The sequence below is a fragment of the Panthera onca genome, chromosome D3 (assembly GCF_046562875.1).
Source record: "Panthera onca isolate mPanOnc1 chromosome D3, mPanOnc1 haplotype 2, whole genome shotgun sequence".
NCBI classification, from domain to species: Eukaryota; Metazoa; Chordata; class Mammalia; order Carnivora; family Felidae; genus Panthera; species Panthera onca.
Window position 1 is genome coordinate 67,822,783 of NC_138350.1, and position 22,088 is coordinate 67,844,870.

The following is a 22,088-nucleotide window of genomic DNA, read 5'->3' on the forward strand; positions in this document are numbered from 1 at the left end:
ATTTGTCCTTCTGTAACTGGCTTGTTTCACTTAGCATAATGTCTTCCGGGTTCATCCAGGCTGTCCCATACTGCCGAATTTCCTTCTTTTATAAAGTGGAATAGTACAGTGGACTCTTGAACAACGTGGGTTTGGACCCTGGGGGTCCACTTACATCCCGAGTTTTTACAGTACAGCTCTGTCCATGTATTTTCTCTTTCTTAGGATTTTCTTAGTAATTTACAGTTTCTCTCTTCCGGCTTACTTTATCGTACGAATACGGTGTATAATACCTATAACATACAAAATATGCATTAATTGACTGTTTATGTTATTGGTAAGGCTTCTGGTCAACAGTAGGCTATTAGTTAAGTTTGGGGATGTCAAAAATTATATGTGGATTTTCGATTGCACAGGGGGTCAGTGCCACTAACCCCTGCGTTCAAGGCTCAACTGTATTCCATTGTATGGGTATACCACATTCTTAAATCTGTTCGTCTGTTAATGGACATGTAGGTTGTTCCAACATCTTGGCTACCGCAGTGAGCACAGGAGTGCTAATGTCTCTTCCAGATCTTGATTTCAGTTCTTTTAGATCAATACTCAGAGTGGGATTGCGGATAATATGGTCGTTCTATTTTTAGCTTCTTGTTTAACTGTCTTTCAGAATAGCTATTTCTCTAACACTTGTCTTTTTTTTTTAATAGTAATAATAGCCGTCCTCACAGACGTGAAGCAGTGTTGATTTGCATTTCCCTGATAATTAGTGACATTGAGCACCTTTTCATATGCCTGTTGGCCATTTGTATGTCTTCTTTGGAAAAATGTCCATTCAAGTCCTTAGCTCATTTTTTTCAATCCAGGTATTATATATTATATATTTTGAAAATTAACCCATTCAGATATGTGGTTTGCAAATATTTTCTCCTATTCTATAAGTTGCTTTTCACTGTTGTGTGTGATGTGTGTGTGTGTGCGCGCGTGCGTGCGTGTGTTTCTGCGCAGAAACTTTTTCATTTGATGTAGTCCCAGTTGTCTGTTTTTGCTTTTGTGCTTCTAATGTCCTATCCATGAAATACTGCCAAGACCAATGTCATGAAGCTTTTCCCCTAGGGTTTCTTTGACAAGTTACAGTTTCAGGTCTGAAGTTTTAATACATTTGAAGTTATTTTTTTGTGTGTGTGGTGTAAGAGTCCAATTTCATTCTTTGGCATGTGGATATCCAGTTTTCCCAGCACCATTTGTTGAAGAGACTATCCTTTCCCCATTGTGTGTTCCTGGTACTTTGCAGAAGGTCAGTCGACCACATATGCATGGATTTATTTCTGGACTCTCAATTCTGTCCCATTGGTCTATACGTATGTTTTAATTACCATAGCTTTGGAATATATTCTGAAATTTGGATGTGTAGTGCTTCCTGACACGTTCTTTTTCAAACTGTATCAAGACTGTTTTGGCTATCTGAATCTTTTGTGGTTCTATATGAATTGTAGAATTGTCTGTTCTATTACTTTAAAAAAGGCGACTGTAATTTTGATAGGGATTGCACTGAATATGTAGGTCGCTTTTTAACAATATTACATCTTCCACGCCAAGATCAGGAACAAGACAAGGGTGTCCACTTTTAACACTCCTGCTTAACATAATATTAGAAGTCCTAGCCACAGCAACTAGGCAAGAAAAAAGAAATAGAAAACATCCAAATTGAAAAGAAGAAGCAAAATTGTCTCCATGTGCAAATAGCATGATCTTGTATATAGAAGACCCTAAAGATTCTAAAAAAAAAAAGAAGAAGAAGAAGAAGAAGAAGAAAGAAAGAAGAAAACCCGAAAGACTCTACCAAAAAATTTAAAAAAGGTTAAAACTAATAAACAAACTCAGTAAAGTTGCCAGACACAAAATCAATATACAAAAATCAACTGCATTTCTCGACACTATGATAACAAACTACCTGAAAAGGAAATGAGGAAAACAGTTCACTTTACAGTAGCATGAGAAAGAGTAACATACTTGGGAATAAACTTAACTAAGGAAGTAAAAGACTTACCCACTGAAAACTGAAAAATGTTAATGAATGAAATCAAAGAAGGCCCAAAGAAACGGTAAGGCATCCCTCAAGCTGTTTTCCAGGAGCGTTCTAAGGACCCCTTCATCCTGCTGAGGCCCTCAGCCAAACTGTGACTGCCAGGGCCCCACACAGGAGGGTATAATTAGTGTTTGTGGCCTGAGCTAAGGGTGTCGTCATCTCCCATCTCAGCTGGAGCCAACGTGCCAACCATTTAATTGGTTGGGGGTGGGGGGGGGGGGTGGGCAGGGAGGGTCCTCTCCTCACACCCTTTTCCTGACCCTACAACACTCTTGGCTCGCTCCACTCTGCTGTCGCCTCTATGACCCAATGGTGATCTTGTCAAACTGTTCCGAGATGCCATTGAAGGCTTCTCCCTGGGCACCTTGCTTCAAAAGCTTCATCAAAAATTCCTCTGGCAGGGAATGCTGGGGTGGCTTTTAACCCCTTACTTCTGTTTCCTTTGAGCAAACTTTCCCCATGTACTTGGGGCCTGCTTCCGCCCACTCCCTCTCGGCCTTTCTGTCTCCATTCCGATCCCCCAGCCCATCTCTACCCGTGACTCCCAGCCTCCTGCGCTCTTCTGAGTCTGGCAGCCATAGCCAGAGGTCAGGAGTGGAGGAAAGGAGAAAGGGAGGGGGTTGCCCTGTGCCAGGAATCTCTCATCCCTCTGCACCTCCCTCTGACCCCCTCCCTATGGTTGGCTCCCTTGCTCTCCTTCCCTCCAGGCCCCAGAAACCCCATCCGCCCCTCCCTGCCTTTTCCAGAGGAAGGGCAGGGAGGGGGCAGGTGCCTCTGAGGGGTGTCTCCGACGGGCACACACCCCACCCTCAAGGATGCAACCGGTTGGGCTCCTGGAAGGGGCCGGCAGGCACAGGCTGGGGAGGAGAACACAGAGGGCAGCAAGTCCAGCTTCTCAGGAAATGAAATTGCCCCATGCAACAATGAGAGAGCCACATTTTCAACTTTTTGCGTGAGCGTGCATTCAATTGCTCACATTGTTTTGGCTCCAGGGGAAATCTGACCTCGGAAAAGGCTGAGATGAAGTGGGTGTGGGTGGAGATCCTCTGCTATTTCACAGGGCTAAGAGAGTCGAGCAGAACATTCTTCGGAGGTACCTTTCCAGTGGGACTGTTCCTCCCTTCCCAAGAGCGGGAGACGGGGCCTCATTCAGCTACCCAGCTGGGGTCGGGGCAGGGCCCACTATGGCCAGAAGAGGCCAAGGCCCACTGTGCCCAGGATACCGATGGACCCTAAGGGGAGCGGAGATCTGAAATTATTCCCCATGCGACCCGGGACTCTTGACCCTGCTGCACCTTGGGGAGCTTTTAAAAACTTACAAATTTTTCAGACCGCCCCTCCAACCCCACTTCAGCCAAGTTAATCAAACATTCTGGGGATGAGGTTTGAGAGGGGAAAAAAAAAAGAAAGATTTCATCCCTCTATGTGATTCCAGCGTGCAGCCAAGGTTAAGAGACACCAATCACTGCATATTAGGTGCAGTTACTGAGCAGCCATTGGCAGCCAGAGAGCACTGTGGGAAGAACGCCGCCGGAAGACCCAGAGAGACCTGAGTTTGAATCCCAGCCCTGCCATTCCTAGCCTGTGGGGCTTTCACCTAATTCTTTAATTTTTTTTATGTTTATTTTATTTTTGAGAGAGAGAGAGAGAGCACATGCACGAGTGGGGGAGGGGGAGAGAGAGAGAGGGAGACACCAAGATCCTGTCAGCACAGAACCCGACGCGGGGCTCGAACTCATGAACCGTGAGAGCATGACCTGAGCCGGAGTCGGCGCTCAACTAACTGAGCCACCCACGTGCCCCTCACCTAATTCTTTAATGTTTCCGAACCTCAACTTTCTGTCTGTAACATGGGAATATGGGACTAACACCCACCCTGCAGGTTTAAGGCATCAAATAAAAGCAAGTAATGCACGACAGCCCCTTGGTGAGCTGCACTGTCGTGTACCACTGTTGAAAGCAAACCGTGTTCCAAGCATTGCTCCAGAGAAGTATCACATCACAGACCGCCCGGAATGCACTGTCCATGTCTCCTAACTGGGCACCCGGGCCCCCCCACAATCGAACACAGCCCCCCTTTCCTGGAGAGCCTCACATGAGTCCTCTGAGGCTCCAGCCACTGTCCCCACCACAGCTCCACCGAGGGTCCCTTGCATTTCTCCTCCCGGAGCCCCATCTCCCTCCTCCTCCTGCCTGACATCTTGCCCACCTTCAAGGCCGGGTTCACTTCCCGCCATGTCCCCGCCCCGCCCTGAGTTTTTCCTCCTGTAACATCCTGGGCAATGCGTGTCTACACAGGGCGGCCTACGCGTGTTCTCCGGACACGTTCTTTGCCAGGTGGTTGTATGAATGCCTCGTGACCTCTTCTGGGTTGCTTGTAAATCATTTCAGTCTCTCGTTGGTACCTGCGGGTAAGTTGGGTCTCGCCTAGTTCTGTAACCCCAAGTACGTTTTGCCCGGGACTCTCCGCTCCTTCGGGAAGCAGTGATTTGGTTTGAGACGATGCCACTTTTCTCTTCTGCACTGCAGAGTTTCCTAGTGGTACTGGAAGGAGGGAGTATAAGTTGTGAAGTGATCCTCCTCCAAAGGGCTGACGACCCGCTCGGTGACCGAATCCACAGAAATGAAGCAGCCATGAACACTGCTGACGGGTTGCACAAATGGAAGGGCAGGGGGGACCTTAGAGGTGTGGGCAGCTGCTGGGGGCAAAGGGGAGGGGAAGCCAGGGCTTTAGGACAGGTATTGGCGAGAAAGGAGAGAGGCCCCCAGGAAGAAAAGTGAACAGAGGCACGGAGGCCAGAATAAATGTGGCCCGCCTGTGTCAGCGCGTTAAAGATGGGTCTGATGGGTGAGTCCTGGGCCCGCGCTGGCTCCCGGGACACGCCAGAGGATACTGAAAACCTCCAAAAGTTTTGAAGCCAGAGAGCAACACTATGGAAGGCATAAAAGAGAGTATATTTGCTCATTCAAAAAATGCTGAGAAAAATGCTCCTTCCTTATTGAACTGAAAGGTCTCCTACACACACGTGCGGATAGAAATAAGCTGAAATAGCAAAGTCAAATAAACCTGGGCTCTTCTTAGCCAGAGGGCCTCAAGGGTAACTCTGTGCACAATGCAGTGCTCAAAATGAGGTGAGGTGGGACGCAGGACGGTGGGAGCCCAGACGCAGACGAGACCGGGAGATCTGGCGAGGGCACCTCAGCAAAGAACAATCCTCAACCCCTTGCGTCTTTAATTTCTTGCTGTAACCCTCGATCAAAAAGACAAAGCAGGAAGTGACAGGCTGGAAGGAAGCTTGAAAATTCAGGAGAACCCTCCTCCATGAACAGTTTATTCCAGCCCTAATCTTAGGCACAGACCCTGCCTGGAATGTTCCTCTGAGAATGTAGCCTTCCTGGGGCAGGTACACAGCCCCTGGGCACTGGTTTAGCTGCAGAGCTCCTCCAGGTCCAACAGCTGCTGCTATGAATACCCCAGCTTAAGCAACCATTCCTGTAACCTCTGCCGAAATAACTCCCACAGTTTTGTCCCCTCCAAAGCTGTCGCCCCCCCCCCCCCCTCCAGTTGGCGGCCAAGGCACTCCTGGTGTGATGCCCCTGACCTGCTCCAAGCCCCCACCACATACCCACAGGCTGGCATGCCTCCCCTGAAGCTGGGGATCCTGGCCCCCAGCGAGATAAAACCCAGTCTCCCCCCTCCCTACCACCACTCCCAGACCCCTCCCCAGCCCCCACCCTCTAACTGTTCTACTTCCTTAGCCAGGCTCTGCAAACTGAAATGTGAAATTTGAAGCCAGTGTTCCCCTTAGCAACCATGGTAACACAGGATCTGATAGAGAGCCTGGAGTTATAAAAATACCAGCTTCCACCAGACACTGGTTTCCAAAGGGAAACCAGTCTCCACGCCAGAACCGTTTTTAAACGGTCTAAAAACTCAAGAGACTTCCAAACCCATCTCAGCGTGGCTTCAGGAAGACATCTCCTCAATTCCCTTTTGGAAGGTGGTGGTGTTGCAAGCTTTGGGTATTTTCTCCAAAATATACAGCTCCTCTCTTAGAACGGGCTAGCCTTACACATATAGGTGGGAGCCGTTTTTAATAAACATCAGATCTTCGGCATCCTTGAAGGGCGACGTTGAATCGCTGCCAGCCCTTCCGGTTCCCTCCCAGGGAGTCAGCGCCACCAAACCTCCTAATCACACAAGGGGACGGATTTGGTCTTATCGCCTCTTCGCCGAGAACAGTTTTAATTAACGTGACCGTTTTTCTAGCAGGAGTTCCACGTTTAAGGCCTCGGGTAGGGAGGTAAGACGCCTCCCCTCCCGCGGACGCCCCCTCGGGCCAGCCCTGGGCCGCGGTGCTGAACCCCCACTCCCTCTCTCCGCGCCGCCTGCAGGGGGCGCTTGGCCTTGCGGGCTGGGGAGCGGGGCCGCTCCCCGCGGCCGCCCCCGCCTCCAGACCCGCCTCCGCGGCCCCGCCCCGCCGCGCTCACCTCCTCCTTCCTCTTATCTCCTGGGGCCATGCCTGTAATTTTTAGTTTTTTTTAAGTAAGATGCCTTCCTCCCACCCTCCCCTCCCACCCCCAGTGGCGACTTCCAGGTAAGTGGCCCCTTGAATCCTGGCCTCCTGGATGCCCGCCGCCGCCCCCACCCCCTGCCCCGCTCCCGTGTCTCCCCGTGGTTTGCACAGCCCAGCCCTGCCCAGACTTCATTCCAGGTACCCTGTACCAGGCAATAGGAGCGCGAAGTGCTGGGCTGGCTGCTTGAGCTGGGGCATGAATATGACGTGGTCCCTCCCCTCGCAGAACTGCTGTCTGCTAGAGAGAAGGGGAAAAGGGAAGCACCCAGTCCTGGGAGCTGGTCCCAGGACCCACACTGATCTTCCTTAACCTGCTCCAGCTCTCAGGCCCATCTGATGATACCCCACTGGCTGCTGTCCCCACCTCAGATGTAAATAATGTGTGAGCAGCACTTGTACATCTGGGCCAGAGGCTGTTAGGAACCACCTTTTCTCTTTTCTAGAATCCCTTGGTGGCTCCATTATCACTGCCGCCAGCAATGATCAGTAGCTTACAGGTGGCCTGGGCCAGGCCCTAAAAGAAGAAACCTCCAGGGTTGCCCTTACTTGTAACTGGCAAAGAAGGGTGCTGGGGAAGGAGGTGGACTTCAGAGCCAGACAAATTCGCGCATCGTATAGTCTCGGGTCCTTGGTTCCTTGTTGGGATGCAGATTAAATGGGATTTAGTAGATTTGCTAATTACGAGTGGACTTCCTCCCTTCCGTGTGGGAGGTCACACAAAATAAAGACATGAAAAACAAAAGACATGAAATAATGGGATCGGTCAGCAGCATATTTGTATCATATAAATGAAGCGCTTCGTAATAAGCAAAACTGTGAAGGAACACAGTAAAATAAGTCTCAGGGCCTTTGCCCTTGCCTTTCCTTCTGGGAGAATGCCCTTCTTCCCCGCACCCTTCCAGGTCTCAGCTGGTCAGTCCTGGGTAGACCCTCACTCACCACCCTCACACCCCTGCAGCCTGCTTTCTTCTTCTCCATAGCCTTTACCAGGATCTGGCTCCACCTTAGAGTTTTCTGTGTGAATCTGTTTTCTCTCTCCCCGACTCGCATGGAAATGGAAGCTTTCTAAAGGCAAGGAATGTGTCTATTCTCTTTCTTCACAGCTGTATCCCCAGGGACTAGAACAGTGCCCAGCACAGAGTAGGTTCTCGGTCGATACTGGTCGAATAAATTAATGAAATAGAATGTCTAGACTGAGCAAAGCAGGAGACAGATTACCTTCTGTCCAGATAACCCTTCTAGAGTTAATCTGGACAGATCTCTCAGGGGAAATAAATCAGAAGCCTTGAAGAGGCAAGGTGAGCCGGCAGCATGGGGCTGGCTGGTAGCCGTTCCTGGAGAGGAGGTCAGAGTGGGAGAGGAAGAGAAACGCTCGCCCCAAATCAGACTCAGAGGAAGCAATCTGTGCTTACAATATGAGCGAATGGGCAAAAACTACTGTCAGCCAGTGAAGCTGCCTGCATTCTGTCCCTACGCTTTGCTCTGCTCTAATTAAGTGGTCGTTTCTCGACTTCAGTCTGCCAGGCCTCATGTGAGATTGAATTAGTGTGTGTGTCCCAGGTCAGAATCCCACGAGCCACAATCCTGAGAAGTCAGGGTGGGCTCGTAGCTCGGCTTCACGGATCGATAGTCGTGGGGAAAGGGTGATGGAGGGGCATTGAGTGAGCACCTATGGGCACGGGGGACATGGGGGGGGGGGTGCAGGCAGAGTAGCAGGGCCTCCGTCCCCCGCCTCCCCCTTGGGGAGGAAAAGGAGTAAGGAGGGTGGATGCGCAGGGCTCAGGAGACTTCCGTGAGGGTCGGGAAGAAGATGAGAACACAGCATGTGGGGGGTGGGAAGGACACCCTCAGTCACAGATGTCGAGGACAATGGCAGCCTTACTTAGCCCTAAACAGTCCCAACACAATCGCAACTAGGCAGCGACACGTCCCGTACAATATAATGGGAGCCACTGTGCCCTTGCACGTTTGCTAGTAACTGCATTTTAAAGCAAGCAACTGGTGAAATTAATATCTTTTATGTTATCCAGTATATCCAAAGAATGGCTGCTTCAACATCTAATCAATATTAAAAAGTATCAATGAGATTTTTTTTTAATACATTTTTCTTGTTTGTACTAAGTCTGAAATCCACTGTGTGTTTTACACTTAAAGCACCTCTCAGTTCGGAGGAGGCACATTTCAAGACGGCATGTGGCTGGTAGCTACTGTAGGGGACAGCACAGGTCTGGGGGCTAGCTTCCAGAATCCTCAGGCTTTGGGGAACCATTCTGGATTCCTAAACAATCTAGATGCCCCTCGAGTCTCAAAGTATTTTTTTCTCCCCTCTGAGAACTCTGAGGGGTTCTCCCTCAGTGCTCTCCCTCTGAGCACTCAGAAGCAAAGGAAAACGTTGGGAGCTAAAACCTAAATTGACCAGCCAGGGTGCTAGTGTTGGGTGGTTGGCTGGGGCTCCCTGGTAGGATCTGCAGAGGCAACCCTTTTGACCCCAGAATGAAGGTGAGGAGAGGGAAAGGAGGGGGAAGAAAGGGTAAGGGGGGGGGGGGGAAGCATAGAGCAGGGGACTCAAGGACAGGGGGGTGGCAGGGGCGGCTGACTGTGAGACAAGGCTACAAGCACAATCCCCGGGGTGGGGGGGCGGGGGTCAGTCCTGGGAGGGCAGGCAGCTACCAGCTCCTTCTCACAATGGCCCAGTACGTGGAAGACACAATTAGCTCATTCTTGCATTGCATTGCCCTTTTGATTACACTGTTCTCAAGACTTCCATTTCTGTAATTAAGACCTTGTCCCTTACTCAGAGGTATTGGAACATAAAAGTATTTGCTGAATCTGGTTTCCCAGGGTTAAAAGCCAGACTTAGGAAATGCAAACACACTTGTGGAAATGCAAACACACATTCACTAACTAATTATCCCATAATTAAGGCCGAAGCCCTGCTTAAAACAATTAGCTCTGGGAATTGAACAGTAGGTATAACTCCACTTTTTGCTAATTGTTCTTCCCCAATAGACTGGATATAGCCAGTCCCGGGGCCTTGGGGGGGGTGGGGGGGGGGGTGGCGGGCAGGAGGAGGGAGGGACAGTAGGGAACGAAGTAACCCGTTGCTTTTGGTCTGGACTGGACCACGCTCTGCTTGGTTTGGAAATGTTAGTCAGAGAAGAGTTTGAGGTGTGGAGAACAGCAAGGAGGATGTGGTTTGGGCAAGGGGAGTCGAGCGGCCGCCCCAGGCTTGGACACGGGCCATGGGAAGTCTCAGAAGCTACTGCTGGCCACACTGAGGTGGTTTGCCTGGCTGGAGCTGAGGGCGTGGGCCAAGGATTAGCTGACTGGAAAGCAATTAGATGAGGTGGGGCTGGCTGGGAAAATACCTGGAATCCCAGGGCCAGAGTTGAGACTTGCTCGGGTAATGCCCCAGGCGGGAGGCCTTGTGGGCTCTGGGGACTGGAGGTACCCACCCTCGAGGGTGGCTACCAGGATCCCCGCTGGGCCACAAGCCTTTTTGGCCTCTTGCTGATGGGGAGGAATGGGTTCTAGAGGGTGGGAAGTCGAGAGGGGCTTTCCTGATTACCAAGGCCTCTGGATGCCTCCCCCACCTCAGCGTGTCTGCCCCCTCCCTCCACCCCTCCTCAGACTCCCAGGACTTTCCTGAGGCCGGCCTGGTGCCATCAGGTAACCTCCCCCTTTCCTAGGTAGGAGGGATATGTGTGTAAGGTTCCAGGGACTTTCACATTTTGAAAGAAGAGCTCGGAAGAGAAAAATGGATGCCCCTAAAGGGGGGCGGGGGGGGGGGGGGAGAGCAGCAGCAGTTCTGGGTTTCGTAGAGGTCGAGGAGATAACTGACCCCCCAGTGAACCCTCTGTCCCCAGAAAATCCCACATACATTAAAGCTTGCGGACCATCCCTGAAGTCTCTCCTCGGGGGGCTTCTCGGTTAACAGCCCCTGTTCTAGAAGTGAAATTTGGAATCTTCATACAAGCAAACGTTCAGAGGGGCCTTCCAGACCACCCTCAAAGCAACTGTGTAAAGGATTCCGTGGGTCGACCTGACTGACAGCTCACTTTTTTCCCCCAGAAGGGATCCCAGCTCTTAGACTAGCCCTCCTTCCCTCCCCTCTCCCCTCTCCCCTTCCCCCTTCCCTCTTCCCTTTCTCCCCACCTCCCACCCTTTCTGTCCCCTTCACGCTCTCCATAGATCAGAGGTTAGCAAACTTCTATAAAAGGCCAGATAGTAAATATTTTAGCTTTGCAGGCCAAGAGGCTAAATCGAGTTTAACCACATCCCTGTGATTTGTACTGTGCGAAGCCATGAGAGCAGTTTCTGTGGAAACTACTCAGTTCTGCCTTGCTAATGCCAAAGCAGCTGGGACAGTATGCAAATGGATGAGCGTGACTGCATTCCAACAAAACCTTATTTATGGACACTGAAATTTGAATTTTATAACATTTTTATGTGTCAAAGAATATTATTATTCGTTTGCTTTTTTTCCCCCAGCTATTTAAAAATGTAAGAACCGTTCTGAGCTCACAGTCCCCATAAAAAGGGTGCTGTGGACCAGATCTGGCCGCTGGGCTGTAGTTTTACAGACCCCTGATCTAGATCTGTGGTTCTCGGTGCTCATTAAAATTGCGGGATCACCGGCAGCAAAGGGAATTTGCACTTTCCCAGGCTGTGCTGCTGCCACTTTAGGAGATCCACGCTCTGGGTAGCCCTGATCTAGTCTGAACTCCACCCGCATTTTACCGACAACAAAACTGAGGCCCAGAGGTGCCATAGCTCTGTCATACGAACCCAGGGAGAGCCTTCTCTATCCCAGGATGCAGAGCTGTCTGGTTTTCTATCTCTAGCTGCTTCCAGAGATCTACCCTGCCAGCTCACACTGCCCAAGGCTCTCACCGGGCCACAGGAAATGTGTGTGTGTCCCCTGGTGTCCCAAAGTGGCCGGGCTCCAGTGAGTCATCTCCCCTGAGTAGAGACAGTGTGAATGCGCTGACGTATCCCCATGCTGTCAGTCAGTTCCCTCCTGACACGTTGTCAGCTTTGGGGATCCACAGGGCATAGCAGGACAAGAGGGAGGCTAAAAGTCCCCTCCGTGAAAAGGGAAAGTGAAAGAACGAGGGCTCGGACGTCAGACTAACGTGACTTCAAATCCCACACTGTCGGTACTAGCTGGGACCAGGGAAGGTACTTAGCCTCCTTGAGCATCAGTTTTCCCAACAGTAAAATGAGAAACGGCCCTCTCTACCTCTGCAGGATTGCCATAAGGATTAGCGATCACATCTGTCAAGTTTCTGGCACATAGTACAAAACGTTTATGGTATCTTTATTGGCCACCCTGGCATCATGCCTTAACCACAGAGCTACCCAGCCACAGCCTGACAGGCACCGAGAAAGGCTATATGATCCTCCTGACGACACATGAGACGGTGGCTGTGTTGCTGTCCTTACATTATGGAGACATTCACTGTCCCATACTCTGATGACATTTTCAGTGGTGATTCAGGTTGGCGTGTGTAAGGCCATGTCAGAGGTTTGTATCGGGGGCCCTTGGGTGGCCTTCAGCGTCTGGGAACCCACTGAAATCGGATGCTGACATCTGTGAACGTGTGTAGATGGGCATTTTCCTGGGAGAGGTGCCAAAGTTTCCATCAGACCTTCAAAGAGTTCCGTGCTCCAGAAAAGCTAAGGGACCCATGTCTGCAAACACAACACATTAGACAGCACCAAACTCTGGTGACAGATTCCTAGACTTGAGAATCAACTCCCTGCTCCTTAGGTATGATCTTGGGCACACTGGACATCATCTGATTCCAACCCAAACTTCCATTTCCTCGGCCCTGAAACCTGTGCCTAGCCTAGCTGTCTCACCAGTTCCAGAATCAGATGATATCCTCTGAACAAAAACCCAGAGTAGGGAAACCAAGAATGGGTGGAGGTCTCAGAGTGACCACCAGGCGAGCAAGGGCCGCACAGGAACTACCTGCAGGGACTGTATGTTTGCTTCAAATTTAAATGCCGGGGGCACGGGAGTTAAAACAGGTAACACTAAGCTGTGGTAATAAGCAGGATTGCGGTGACCCTAGGGGAGGGGCGGTGAAACGAAGGGCACAAGAAGCCTGTGGGGTATGACCCAGGTTCTAGCTGTTGCTGGGGCCATCGGTAGCACAGGCGTATTCCCCGTGCGAAAGTTCATCTAACCGCGTCCTTAGGATGTGTTGTGCCTTTTTGCACGTGTGATGCTTCAACCAGAAGTTCTCTCACAAAAATGTTCCGCTGAGAAAAGTAGAAATACAACATAAAATCACCCCGTTGGGGATTTTTCCACGTAACTCTGGAGTGGCATAAGCGTATGGCTTGAAGAGCGAGCAATTTATATACAAGCACAAATAGCGGGGTATGATGTGAGCATGATCTGAAGGCCAGATTTAAGTATCTTTCTTTTTGACCCAAACTGCTATCTAAATTGGCCCGCGGAACTTTTGCTTTCTTTCGTTATCTCACGGCACCCACAGGCCGTCTCCGGCCTCTTCACAGCAATGGCGGCCCTGCCTTGGTCTGGCCTACTGTGGATAGCCTGTCCACCAGGGCAGCGGCCCTGCTCAGCACACCCGTGGTTCCAGAGCACTGCCCGTCCCATCCCCTCTCTCCTGTAGGCTTCCCTCCAACCGGTTTCTTTTCTGCCTCCCGCATCCCATGCTTCCCACTCTCTTGATGGTTTCCTTCTTCTCTGCAGCCCACCAAACCCACCTGAGGAAGGAGAGCCTTCCCTTGACCCCGCATTCCCCTTCGGGAACCACCCCATGTCTCTCTTCCCTACAGAGCCAGAGTTTTCCAAAGAATTGTCTCTCTACATGCTGTCTGTCTGGATTGCTTCTGCCCCTTCAAGCCAACAGTACAGTCCTTGTTGAAATCACCTTGTTGCGAAATTCAGAGCCCGGCTCAGCCCTCAGCTCTGCCAGCCCAGCGTAGCAAGAAAGTAGCTGTCGGGGACGTGTAAACCAATGAGAGGATTGTGTTCCAACAAAACCGTATTGATCGACGCTGAAATTTGAATTTCGTGTCATTTTTACGTGCCAGGTGGAGGTATTTCCCAAACTTTTCGTGTAGGAGCCTTTGCTTTCGGCCTGTGTTCACCTGCAAGGTCTTCTCCGCAACTTCCTTTGGTGTTCTCTTAACCAGAACCTGGAGAAGTCGATGTGCTTTGGGACTTACCAGAGGACAGGCGACCGTAGCTCGTGGTGAGCCAGGAATGGGGCCCCAGGTGCAAGTCCCAAAGCCCATGTTGGTCACAGGCAGATTCCCACGGCAGCAGCAGCCCCCAAACTTGACCTGTACAGACTAGATCTACATCTCCAGGCCTGGGTTCATCCACCTGACACGCACCACCCCCCCCCCAGGGCCACCCACAGACCCCCGCAAACTCAGGAGCACCTAATGGAACCCATCTCCTGCTACCAGAGAAGATACCACCACCCTCTGCCCCACTAATTGGCAGGATCTGTGGGCAGCAGCTCTTACCCGGATCTCAGCTCTGACTACCATGTTTCTGCCTGGCCACAGCTCGTGAGGCCAAGGTCCCCTTTCGCCTGAATTAGCCCACCAGCCTTCTAACTGGGCTCACCCCCGTCTCTCCGTACTCCAGGCTCACAGGTTTCTTGAGGGTGATCTTTCTCACTGTTTGGAATGTTCTTCCCCATCCCTCTCCTGACCCCACTCTTTCCCTAGCTTGACCTTACGGGGTCACCGCAAAGCTCTCTCCCGAGGAGATCTCCCCTGGGCTCCTCTCCCCACCCAGGTGAGGACGGTCCTTCCCACCACTCACCCCCACGGCACCCTCGGTTCTGTGCCACACGCGGCCCCCTCAGTAAGAGGGGCTGCCACTGATGGAGCTGCTCTTCGTGTGTGCCAGCTGCTATTCTAAACATGGGTCCTCGGTGACCGCACTTAATCCTAGCCCAGTTTCCAGATGAGGAAACTGAGACACAGAGAAGCGAATGGTGCAACATGATTAGTGGGGGGCTGAGTCTGGATTCGAACCCAGGCAGCCTCACCTTCCAGCCTTGGTTCCCATCACTGATCTGCTTGAGCCATGTCTGTCCTCCCAACCACACTGGTAAATCCACGAGGAAAGGATTCATGCCTCCTTGTTGATTGAATGAATGAATGAATGAATGAATGAAAAAGTGGTTGCTGTCCCTTCAGGCTCCCTGGAGGAGGTACAAGACCTGCCGTGCTCTGGGCCGGTTATGTGCCTGGGTGGCTGCATCCCAGGAAACAGAGGGGCCCTTCTGAGTGGCTTTACCCCAGCCAGCACAGGCTTTCCTTCAAATCCAGTCTGCATTTCTTCTGAGAGGGCCAGCTGGACACAAGGTCCTGTGTGAGTCAAAACTAGTCTAGGTAGACCCTAGACTAGACCTAGAACTAGCTAGAACCAAATAGTTGCCCCCAGGCTGTGAACCCAGAAGCTTCTGGTTATAGAGATTAGGGGAGGAGGTCAGGGAAAGCTGGGAGGAGGAAGGTCTTGTCTCAGGAGACAGTAAATGGAGTCAGGGTGGGGTTTGCTCCTCGTCGTCCTCACAGATAAGGACAAGACGTGTTCAGAAGCCTGTGAACAGATGGCTTTGGCTGGTCTGGAGGTCTGTGAAAGGGAGGAGAAGGCGGTAGGGCCCCAGGGGTGGAAGTGGCCAGCAGCCAGGGCCTGAGCCACTCCACCACCACCCCCCACCCCAGGCTAAACACTTTATCCCCTCCCAAACCCCTCAGGTGACCCGGTGAGAGTGCATGCATAATACTATTGGCAAAACTGAGAATAAACTGAGGGTTGATGGGGGGTGGGGGGGGCGGGGGGGGGGGATGGGCATGGAGGAGGGCACCTGTTGGGAGGAGCCCTGGGTGTTGTATGGAAACCAATTTGACAATAAATTTCATATTAAAAATAATAATAATAATACTATTGGCCGGCAGGCGCACTCCTCCAAAAAGATTTAGAAATAGAGTTTAGAAATAGGGTTGCCCCAGTATGACAGTTTCTATTCTGCTAAGGGTAAGGCTCCAAAGCCAAACAAACTTCCAGGTGCCAATTAAATGCTCTTATCTCCAACCTTAGACTTGGCAGAGAGTACTTAGTGAATCCTTTCTGCCGTCCCCAGGCAGCCCCAGGCCCTTTTCTCAGCCCAGGCCTGTCTGTCCCTCTGTGGGGTGGCTGCCACTCCGAGTACAAATGCTAATTATGCCTTTAGCACAGGCCTATTATTCTCTGCTTAAGCTTGTCCCAGGCCCAGCTGTCCCTGCCCAGTTGGTGCTTGGTTACTGCCTTGCACCCAAACCCACCGTGGAACCAGCTAAGCCTCCTCACCCAGGGACGGACCTCCGGCCCAGCTTCTGGGCTACAGCTTCAGACTCCTCCCCCCCGCCCCCACCCCGGAAGACTGGCACCCTCTGTCTGGAAACCGGCCTCCAGCAGGCACATATTCTTAAATACAGCCTGCCAAGATGATCACGCTGGAGAAGACGTGTGTTGAGCGAGGGTTTCTTCAGAATCCCATGCTCCGCAGCAGGGTAAGGGGCAGGTGTGCCCTTTCTCCAGGTCCTCGAGGCCCCCTGGCTGGTTACCCGTGCCCTCCCCCACTCACATACCCTGTAAAGTCTGACATTGGCGGGAGGGACGCCTGGTTGACCTGCCACACTGTGGAGAACCTTGTAAGCAGCTCCTTCCCGGGCTTGTGGGAAGGTGGGCTGGCGAGGCCCTTCAGAGAACTGTGTGCCCGAACAGTTAGTTGGTGGGGGCGGGCAGAGCTACAGCAGCTGCTGGGCTCTGCAGTGGGGACCCCTTTCTGCTGAAGCTGGAGCGTCACCGTCTGTGACAGAGCCCTCCGCAAGTTTCCCTCTGGGACTGCAGAAACCAGCAGAGAAAGCAGTCACCTCCCCACCACCCTTCTTCCTGATTAAATGTCTTGATCTAGGAAAGGAAAGATCTCGCACCCCCAGGAGGAGTCCTGTCTTCCCCGACCTGCCCACCGAATTCTGTGTTGAAACACGGGGGAAGGCAGGAAGGCGGTAGGGATGAGGAGAGGCCTTGCCTCAGGGACTCGAGTGGCTGGACAGTGGCTCGGCCACCGGGAAGGAGGAAAGGACTGTTTCGCAAGCGAGGCTGGGCACTCTGGGCTGGCCGATCAGCCCCTGGCACGCGGCTAGGCCTGTTAGGAAATCAAGGAGGCTCTCTGTCTGCTTTCCAGCAGGCGCCACTTCTGTCTTTCCACTGCTTTGCTCAGTTCACAGCGCTGGCTCCAGGGCCAGGCTGGCGGGCGGGCAGGCGGGCCAGGCACCCTCTGCCGCAGGCCTGGTGCCCAGGGAGCACCCGCTCCTGCCTCAGCTAATGTGGTCACAAGGGTCCCTGGGACTGGGCTGCAGAACCACACGGATAAGACCAGCCGGCCACTGGTGGTCATCTCGGGTGGGAAGGCAGGGTGACTCTTGGGGAAGGATTCCAGACTGTTTCCTTCTCCGTTGAGCTCCAACGCCCTTATCTCCTTTCCTGCCAGGCGGGGACTCCTCACTAGTCACACACAAAAGAAAACCCCACCCAAGATACACAACCCCCCTCCTTGGCCCCCACATACTTGAAGGGGGAGGGCTTGCCTCTGGTTCCATGTAATCCACCTGGCTATCAGTCAGGGAAGCAGTAGGTATGCATTGCCCTAATATTAGAATATTATATATTTGGTCCAGAAAGGGAGGGGGGCAGGTTGAGGAGAACAGCGCCCACTAAATGGAGCCACCTTGGTGTCTGCTCTGAAAGTTCTTGGAACTGGCAATTGATTGAGATGCTACTTGGAGGGAAAACAGTGATGGGCCGGCGGGGGGCGGGGGGGTGCGGTGGGCAGTGCAAAGGGCAATCGCAAGGTTCAGGGGTGATTGGGTTGAAGGTGGAGGGCCATTATGGGGCAGAAGAGAACAAGAAATGAGAGAACAAGCACACATGCTACTCCCTTGAGTGTCTTACAGGCCTGAGTATTCCTCTCACTTCCGAGATTATGGGAATAATCGTTGGAATATGGGAATATAGAAAAACGAAGCCCCGAGATGTCAGCTCATTGCGCAGTTTACAAGGCTTGTTGCTGTGAGAGCTCAAGTGGAACCATGGCCTTGCAACTCTGAACTCCTTTCCAGGCTTCATGGCCCACCTCCGAAGAGCAGTCCACATTCAGACTTGACGTTGGGCGGTGCTTCCTAGAGGCAGGGGGCTGGCCTCGTTGACCCCTCGGGGTCTCGTTCCAGCCCAGCGCTAGTGGCAGAGTCTACAGGCCAGTTGCTATGGGAACTATAACTTTGAATTTCCTGGCTCTGGGGCTGTGAAAATCACAACCTGAACCTTCCGTTGATGTGGGTTTCTCGATTAATTTCCTGTTTGATTGTTTACTTTAGAGAGCGGAAAATGCCTTTGCAGGCAGCTAGTTCCCTCCACCAAGACGCTTATCACACCCTCCCCCCACGAAGCCAGCAAGGTCAAGTCCAGGCCTCAGGTGGGTGGAGGTTGGGGGGGGGGGGTGCGGTGCGGGGCCAGGGGCCAGGGGCTGGGAGAGGCCCAGCTAAGAGCAGATGGCATTGTGCCCTGACTTCTCCTTGTGCCTGCCGGGGGTCCCAGCCTGGCGGGCACCAGGAGAGTAATCTATGGGTGCAGAGACCAGCCCATGAGGGGCTTCTGCCCACCACCCAGAGCCCCAGGCCTGGCCCCCAGCCAGCCCAAACCCCTCCTCCTGTCTCAGGGAACCGTTTCGTGCTGAGTCAGACACAAAATGCAGTCTTTCCTTCAGAGGGGTGTCTATAGCGTAACATGAAGGGGTGAAGGTCCCAGGTGCCACCCAACACCCAGTGCCTCCAGGCCAGGCATTCTTGGCCAAGTTCCCCTGGGGAAGCTTGCAGAATAACTGCTTTTCCATCTGCCTGTCCTCCAACTGCCCTCCGCAAGGCCCCGACGCTCCAGCAGAGAGCGATGGACAGGGCGTCCATTATCATCATTGCATCTTGTTCCGTCTGCGTCCTTGGGGAGCGGTTAATGCTGGCAGGTTCAGGTGAGGCCCTGCAGGAGGAGTCATGATCCCCTGCAATGACAACCACGTCACAAGGAGTAGGACGCTTTGTCACCTTCAGAGCCCCTCTCCCCACCCCCCAGCAGAACCCCTCAGATGGGCAGCAGCACTCATGCACTCACTTTATAAAGAGGGGCGCTGAGCACAAGGAAGGGAAATGGAATAGACTAGAGATCAGCTGATAATCTGGGGGGCCCCCAACCCCTCAATACCCTTTCCCTTGTCTAGGTGACTGTATAAGGTACCACGCAAGTCAGGGGCCTTTAGTGAGCAAAGGGGACACTATTACTAATTATTTCGGGATGGCAAGTGAAAACCAGAACCATCCCAGGAAGAGGGCGGTGCATGGTCCCTCCACTTTTCACTGACCACCCCCCCCCACCACCACCACCACCAGCCTTGTTTATGTGGGACTTGCTGGCGGAGCAATGGTTATGTCATTTGGCTACGGGGGCAGATGAGTCCTGGGGTCAAACCCTGGTTTTCCATTACTGGCGGGAAGTCACCCCACTCTACGTGCCTCAGTTTCTGCAGCTATAAATGAAGATACTACAGTGGGTGTCTAACGCAGATAAACTGGAGAAAGGATAAAGTGGGTCTTGAAACATACACACGGTGCAGAGCTTCCCGTGCAGAGCAAGCATTCAAAAAACGTAAGCCAGGGGATGATCGAGGACCCGGAAGGTATTGGTCAGTCCTCAGGAGACACCTTCGGGAAAGGTAAAACCTCAGAGCTGCCTCGGGCATTCTCCATTCATCCTTTAGGAGAGATCCACGATGCCCGGGAAGTGAACGCAAAATGAGCCACAGAGGGGACAGGCAAGGCTTATAGAAGGGGAAGGAAGGGCACTAAAGAAGAAGCTGGGAGGTGTTGACAGCAGTCATGGCCAACATCCCTGTGGTTTCCAACCCTGACCTAGGGTCCTGGGAACTTATGGCTGCAGGGACGCTGTGAGCAGAACTCCCCTCCTGTGCAGGCCACTGGCTAGGGCTTGGCTCCCAGGAGGACCCACTGGAGCCGTGGCCCCATCCTCTGGCTCCGATGACTGCAGGATTCAGTGTCTGCTCTGAGCCCCAGATTACGTTTCCGGCCCCCTGGGGCCAGCCGTGGGATGAAGCATTCCCCCATGTGACATATGTGACATTTACTGTGGCCACTTTGTACAAGGCGGTTTGCAAACTCTGCAGGAAGGAGGCTAATTATTCCCTCCAGGGCGCCTGGTCCACAGTTAGGGTGCCTGCCCGCCTGCCCGCCTCAGCTAGGAGGGCTGACAGCCAGACCACAGGGCATAAGCTTGGACCGAAGTCCAGGACAGAACCATGAATTTCCTTGACATCCGACCATAGCTGCCATACAGGGCTCCTTATTAGGCAAGTGGAATGGTGATATTTGGGGCAAATCCCCCTCTCCTGGGGATGGCTGAGATGCAGGCCGGCGCAGAGCGCTGAGACTGAGTGAGGAACATGGCACAAACTGATTTCGTAGCCACCCTGACAGGCTGGGCAGCGTGAGCCCTTACACATCCGTGTACCTGTGTCTGCAGCCACCCTCACCCCTGCCTTCCACGTCAGCAGATGTGCAACGGTACCACTTTGCTTATTTAAGGCTCATCTCTGCACACGGTGTCCTCCTCTCCTCTGATTTTCCCTTTTTTTCCTGCCTTCTACCCTCTCACCTCCGCCTCTCCCGCTGTAACAACCACCCCCCTCCACCCTGGCACGGGGGTTCTACCCCTTTTCTCAAGTTCAAAAAGAAAAAGACAGAGGGGGAGGAGGGAGGGAGGGAGGAAGGAAGAGGAGAAAAAGAGCGAGAGACAGAGAAAAGCAGAAACCCACAAAGGAAAAGAAAAAAATGGGTCCCCTCGCTATCTTCCACCTCCCGACCTCCCTCTCCTTCTCCAGCCCCATGTGACCCGGGCCTCCACCTGTCCCTACCCCTGCTCTGAGGTCATCATGGCAAAGATCACCCGTGCCCTCCTAATCACCAGGTCCAAGGCGCCCTGGTCTTTGTTCATCTTACATGACCTCTCTTGAGCATTTGACACGGCTGACCTTGTACTTCTCAGAATTCTCCTGGCTTCTGTGGCATCACCTTCTTCTATTCCTCTTGGCTCTCTGACTGTCCTCGTGCTCCTTCAGGGGTTCTTCTTCCCCCACCACTCTTTAGATGTGGCTCTCTCTCCAGGTTTGGAGCCCTTACCCTCTTCTCTTCTCACCTGGACCTTCTCTTCTCACAAGCACCTGCGGCCTTGACCTGGCACCGATGATCTCGGATAGCCAGTCTCCCATGAGTTATCTTCCCTGATCGGCCCCAAGGACCATGGACTCAATATTTCTAACGCCGAACTCCTTCACATCCCCCCAGACCAACTCATCATGCCTTCCTACGATCATTGGTGACACCCGCATTTATCCAGTTGGCCAAGCCCCAAACCTGGGGACGACCCGTCTTCTATATCGTCCTTTTCCTCACCCTCACTTCTGCCTCCTAAACACGTGTCCTCCCATTTTTTCCCACCTCAATTCAAGGCACCGTATTTTCTCACAGCAGCCTCCTTACTGTCCCCTTGCCTGCAGTACCCCACCACTCTGCCAGCTCTGGTCTGTTCGCCACGCTGTGCAAGAAAGGATCCTTCCAAAATGTACTCTGTAGTTTAAAATCTCTCAGTGGCTCTCCAGTGCCTTAGGATAAGACCCAAATGCAGTAGCATGGCATCTAGAGCCCTATAGGATGTGGCCCTTGCCTCTTTTGTCATCAGGTTCTCTCTCTCCGCCAACACTATATATTTGAGCATCTTGAGATACTTGTTATTCACCAGTGCACTCTGCTAGTTCATGGGTGTTTGCTGTTTTTTGGGTTTTTGTTTTTTCGTTTTTTGTTCGTTTGGTTTTTTGCTCTTGTGCATCTGCCATATGCTGCTTCTTACACCACATGCACGTTCTCCATCACCACCACTCCATCCCGTGCTTCAATCCCACGTACCTAGCACAGTCTCTCAATTTCCCCCTACTAGACTATGAGCTCCCGGTCTTATTCTTCTTGTTGCCCCTGTAGTTACACGATGTTTAGCACAAGGTAGGTGTTCCATGAATGTTGTTGAAAAGATGACTAGATGGATAGAAGGATGGAAGGAAGGGAGGAAGGAAGGAAGGGAGGAAGGAAGGAAGGGAGGGAGGATGGATGGATGATGGATAAGTAGGTGAGGAAGGAAGGGTAAGTAGGTGAGTGGGTATATAGATGGATGAAAGAATGGATGGATGGATGGATGGATGGTTGGATGGAAGGAAGGAAGGAAAGAAGGAAGGAAGGTTGGTTGGATACATGATACGTGGGTAGATAGAAGGATGGATGGATAAATT

General features: G+C 52.2%; 1 protein-coding gene across 10 annotated transcripts in view; it reads left to right on the top strand.

Annotated features, from left to right (window-relative positions):
• Nucleotides 1–22,088, top strand: part of CTIF (cap binding complex dependent translation initiation factor) — a 292,923-nt gene that overhangs the window by 257,743 nt on the left and 13,092 nt on the right. The window contains exon 12 of one of the 10 annotated variants that reach the window (XM_078435265.2): nt 13,459–13,665. The exons of the other annotated variants lie outside the window; for them this stretch is intronic. Within the exon in view, the coding sequence (XP_078291391.1) occupies nt 13,459–13,608 (150 nt within the window). The 3' untranslated portion in view covers nt 13,609–13,665. Of the gene's footprint in view, nt 1–13,458; nt 13,666–22,088 lie in introns of those variants that run through there. 10 annotated transcript variants of the gene reach the window in all.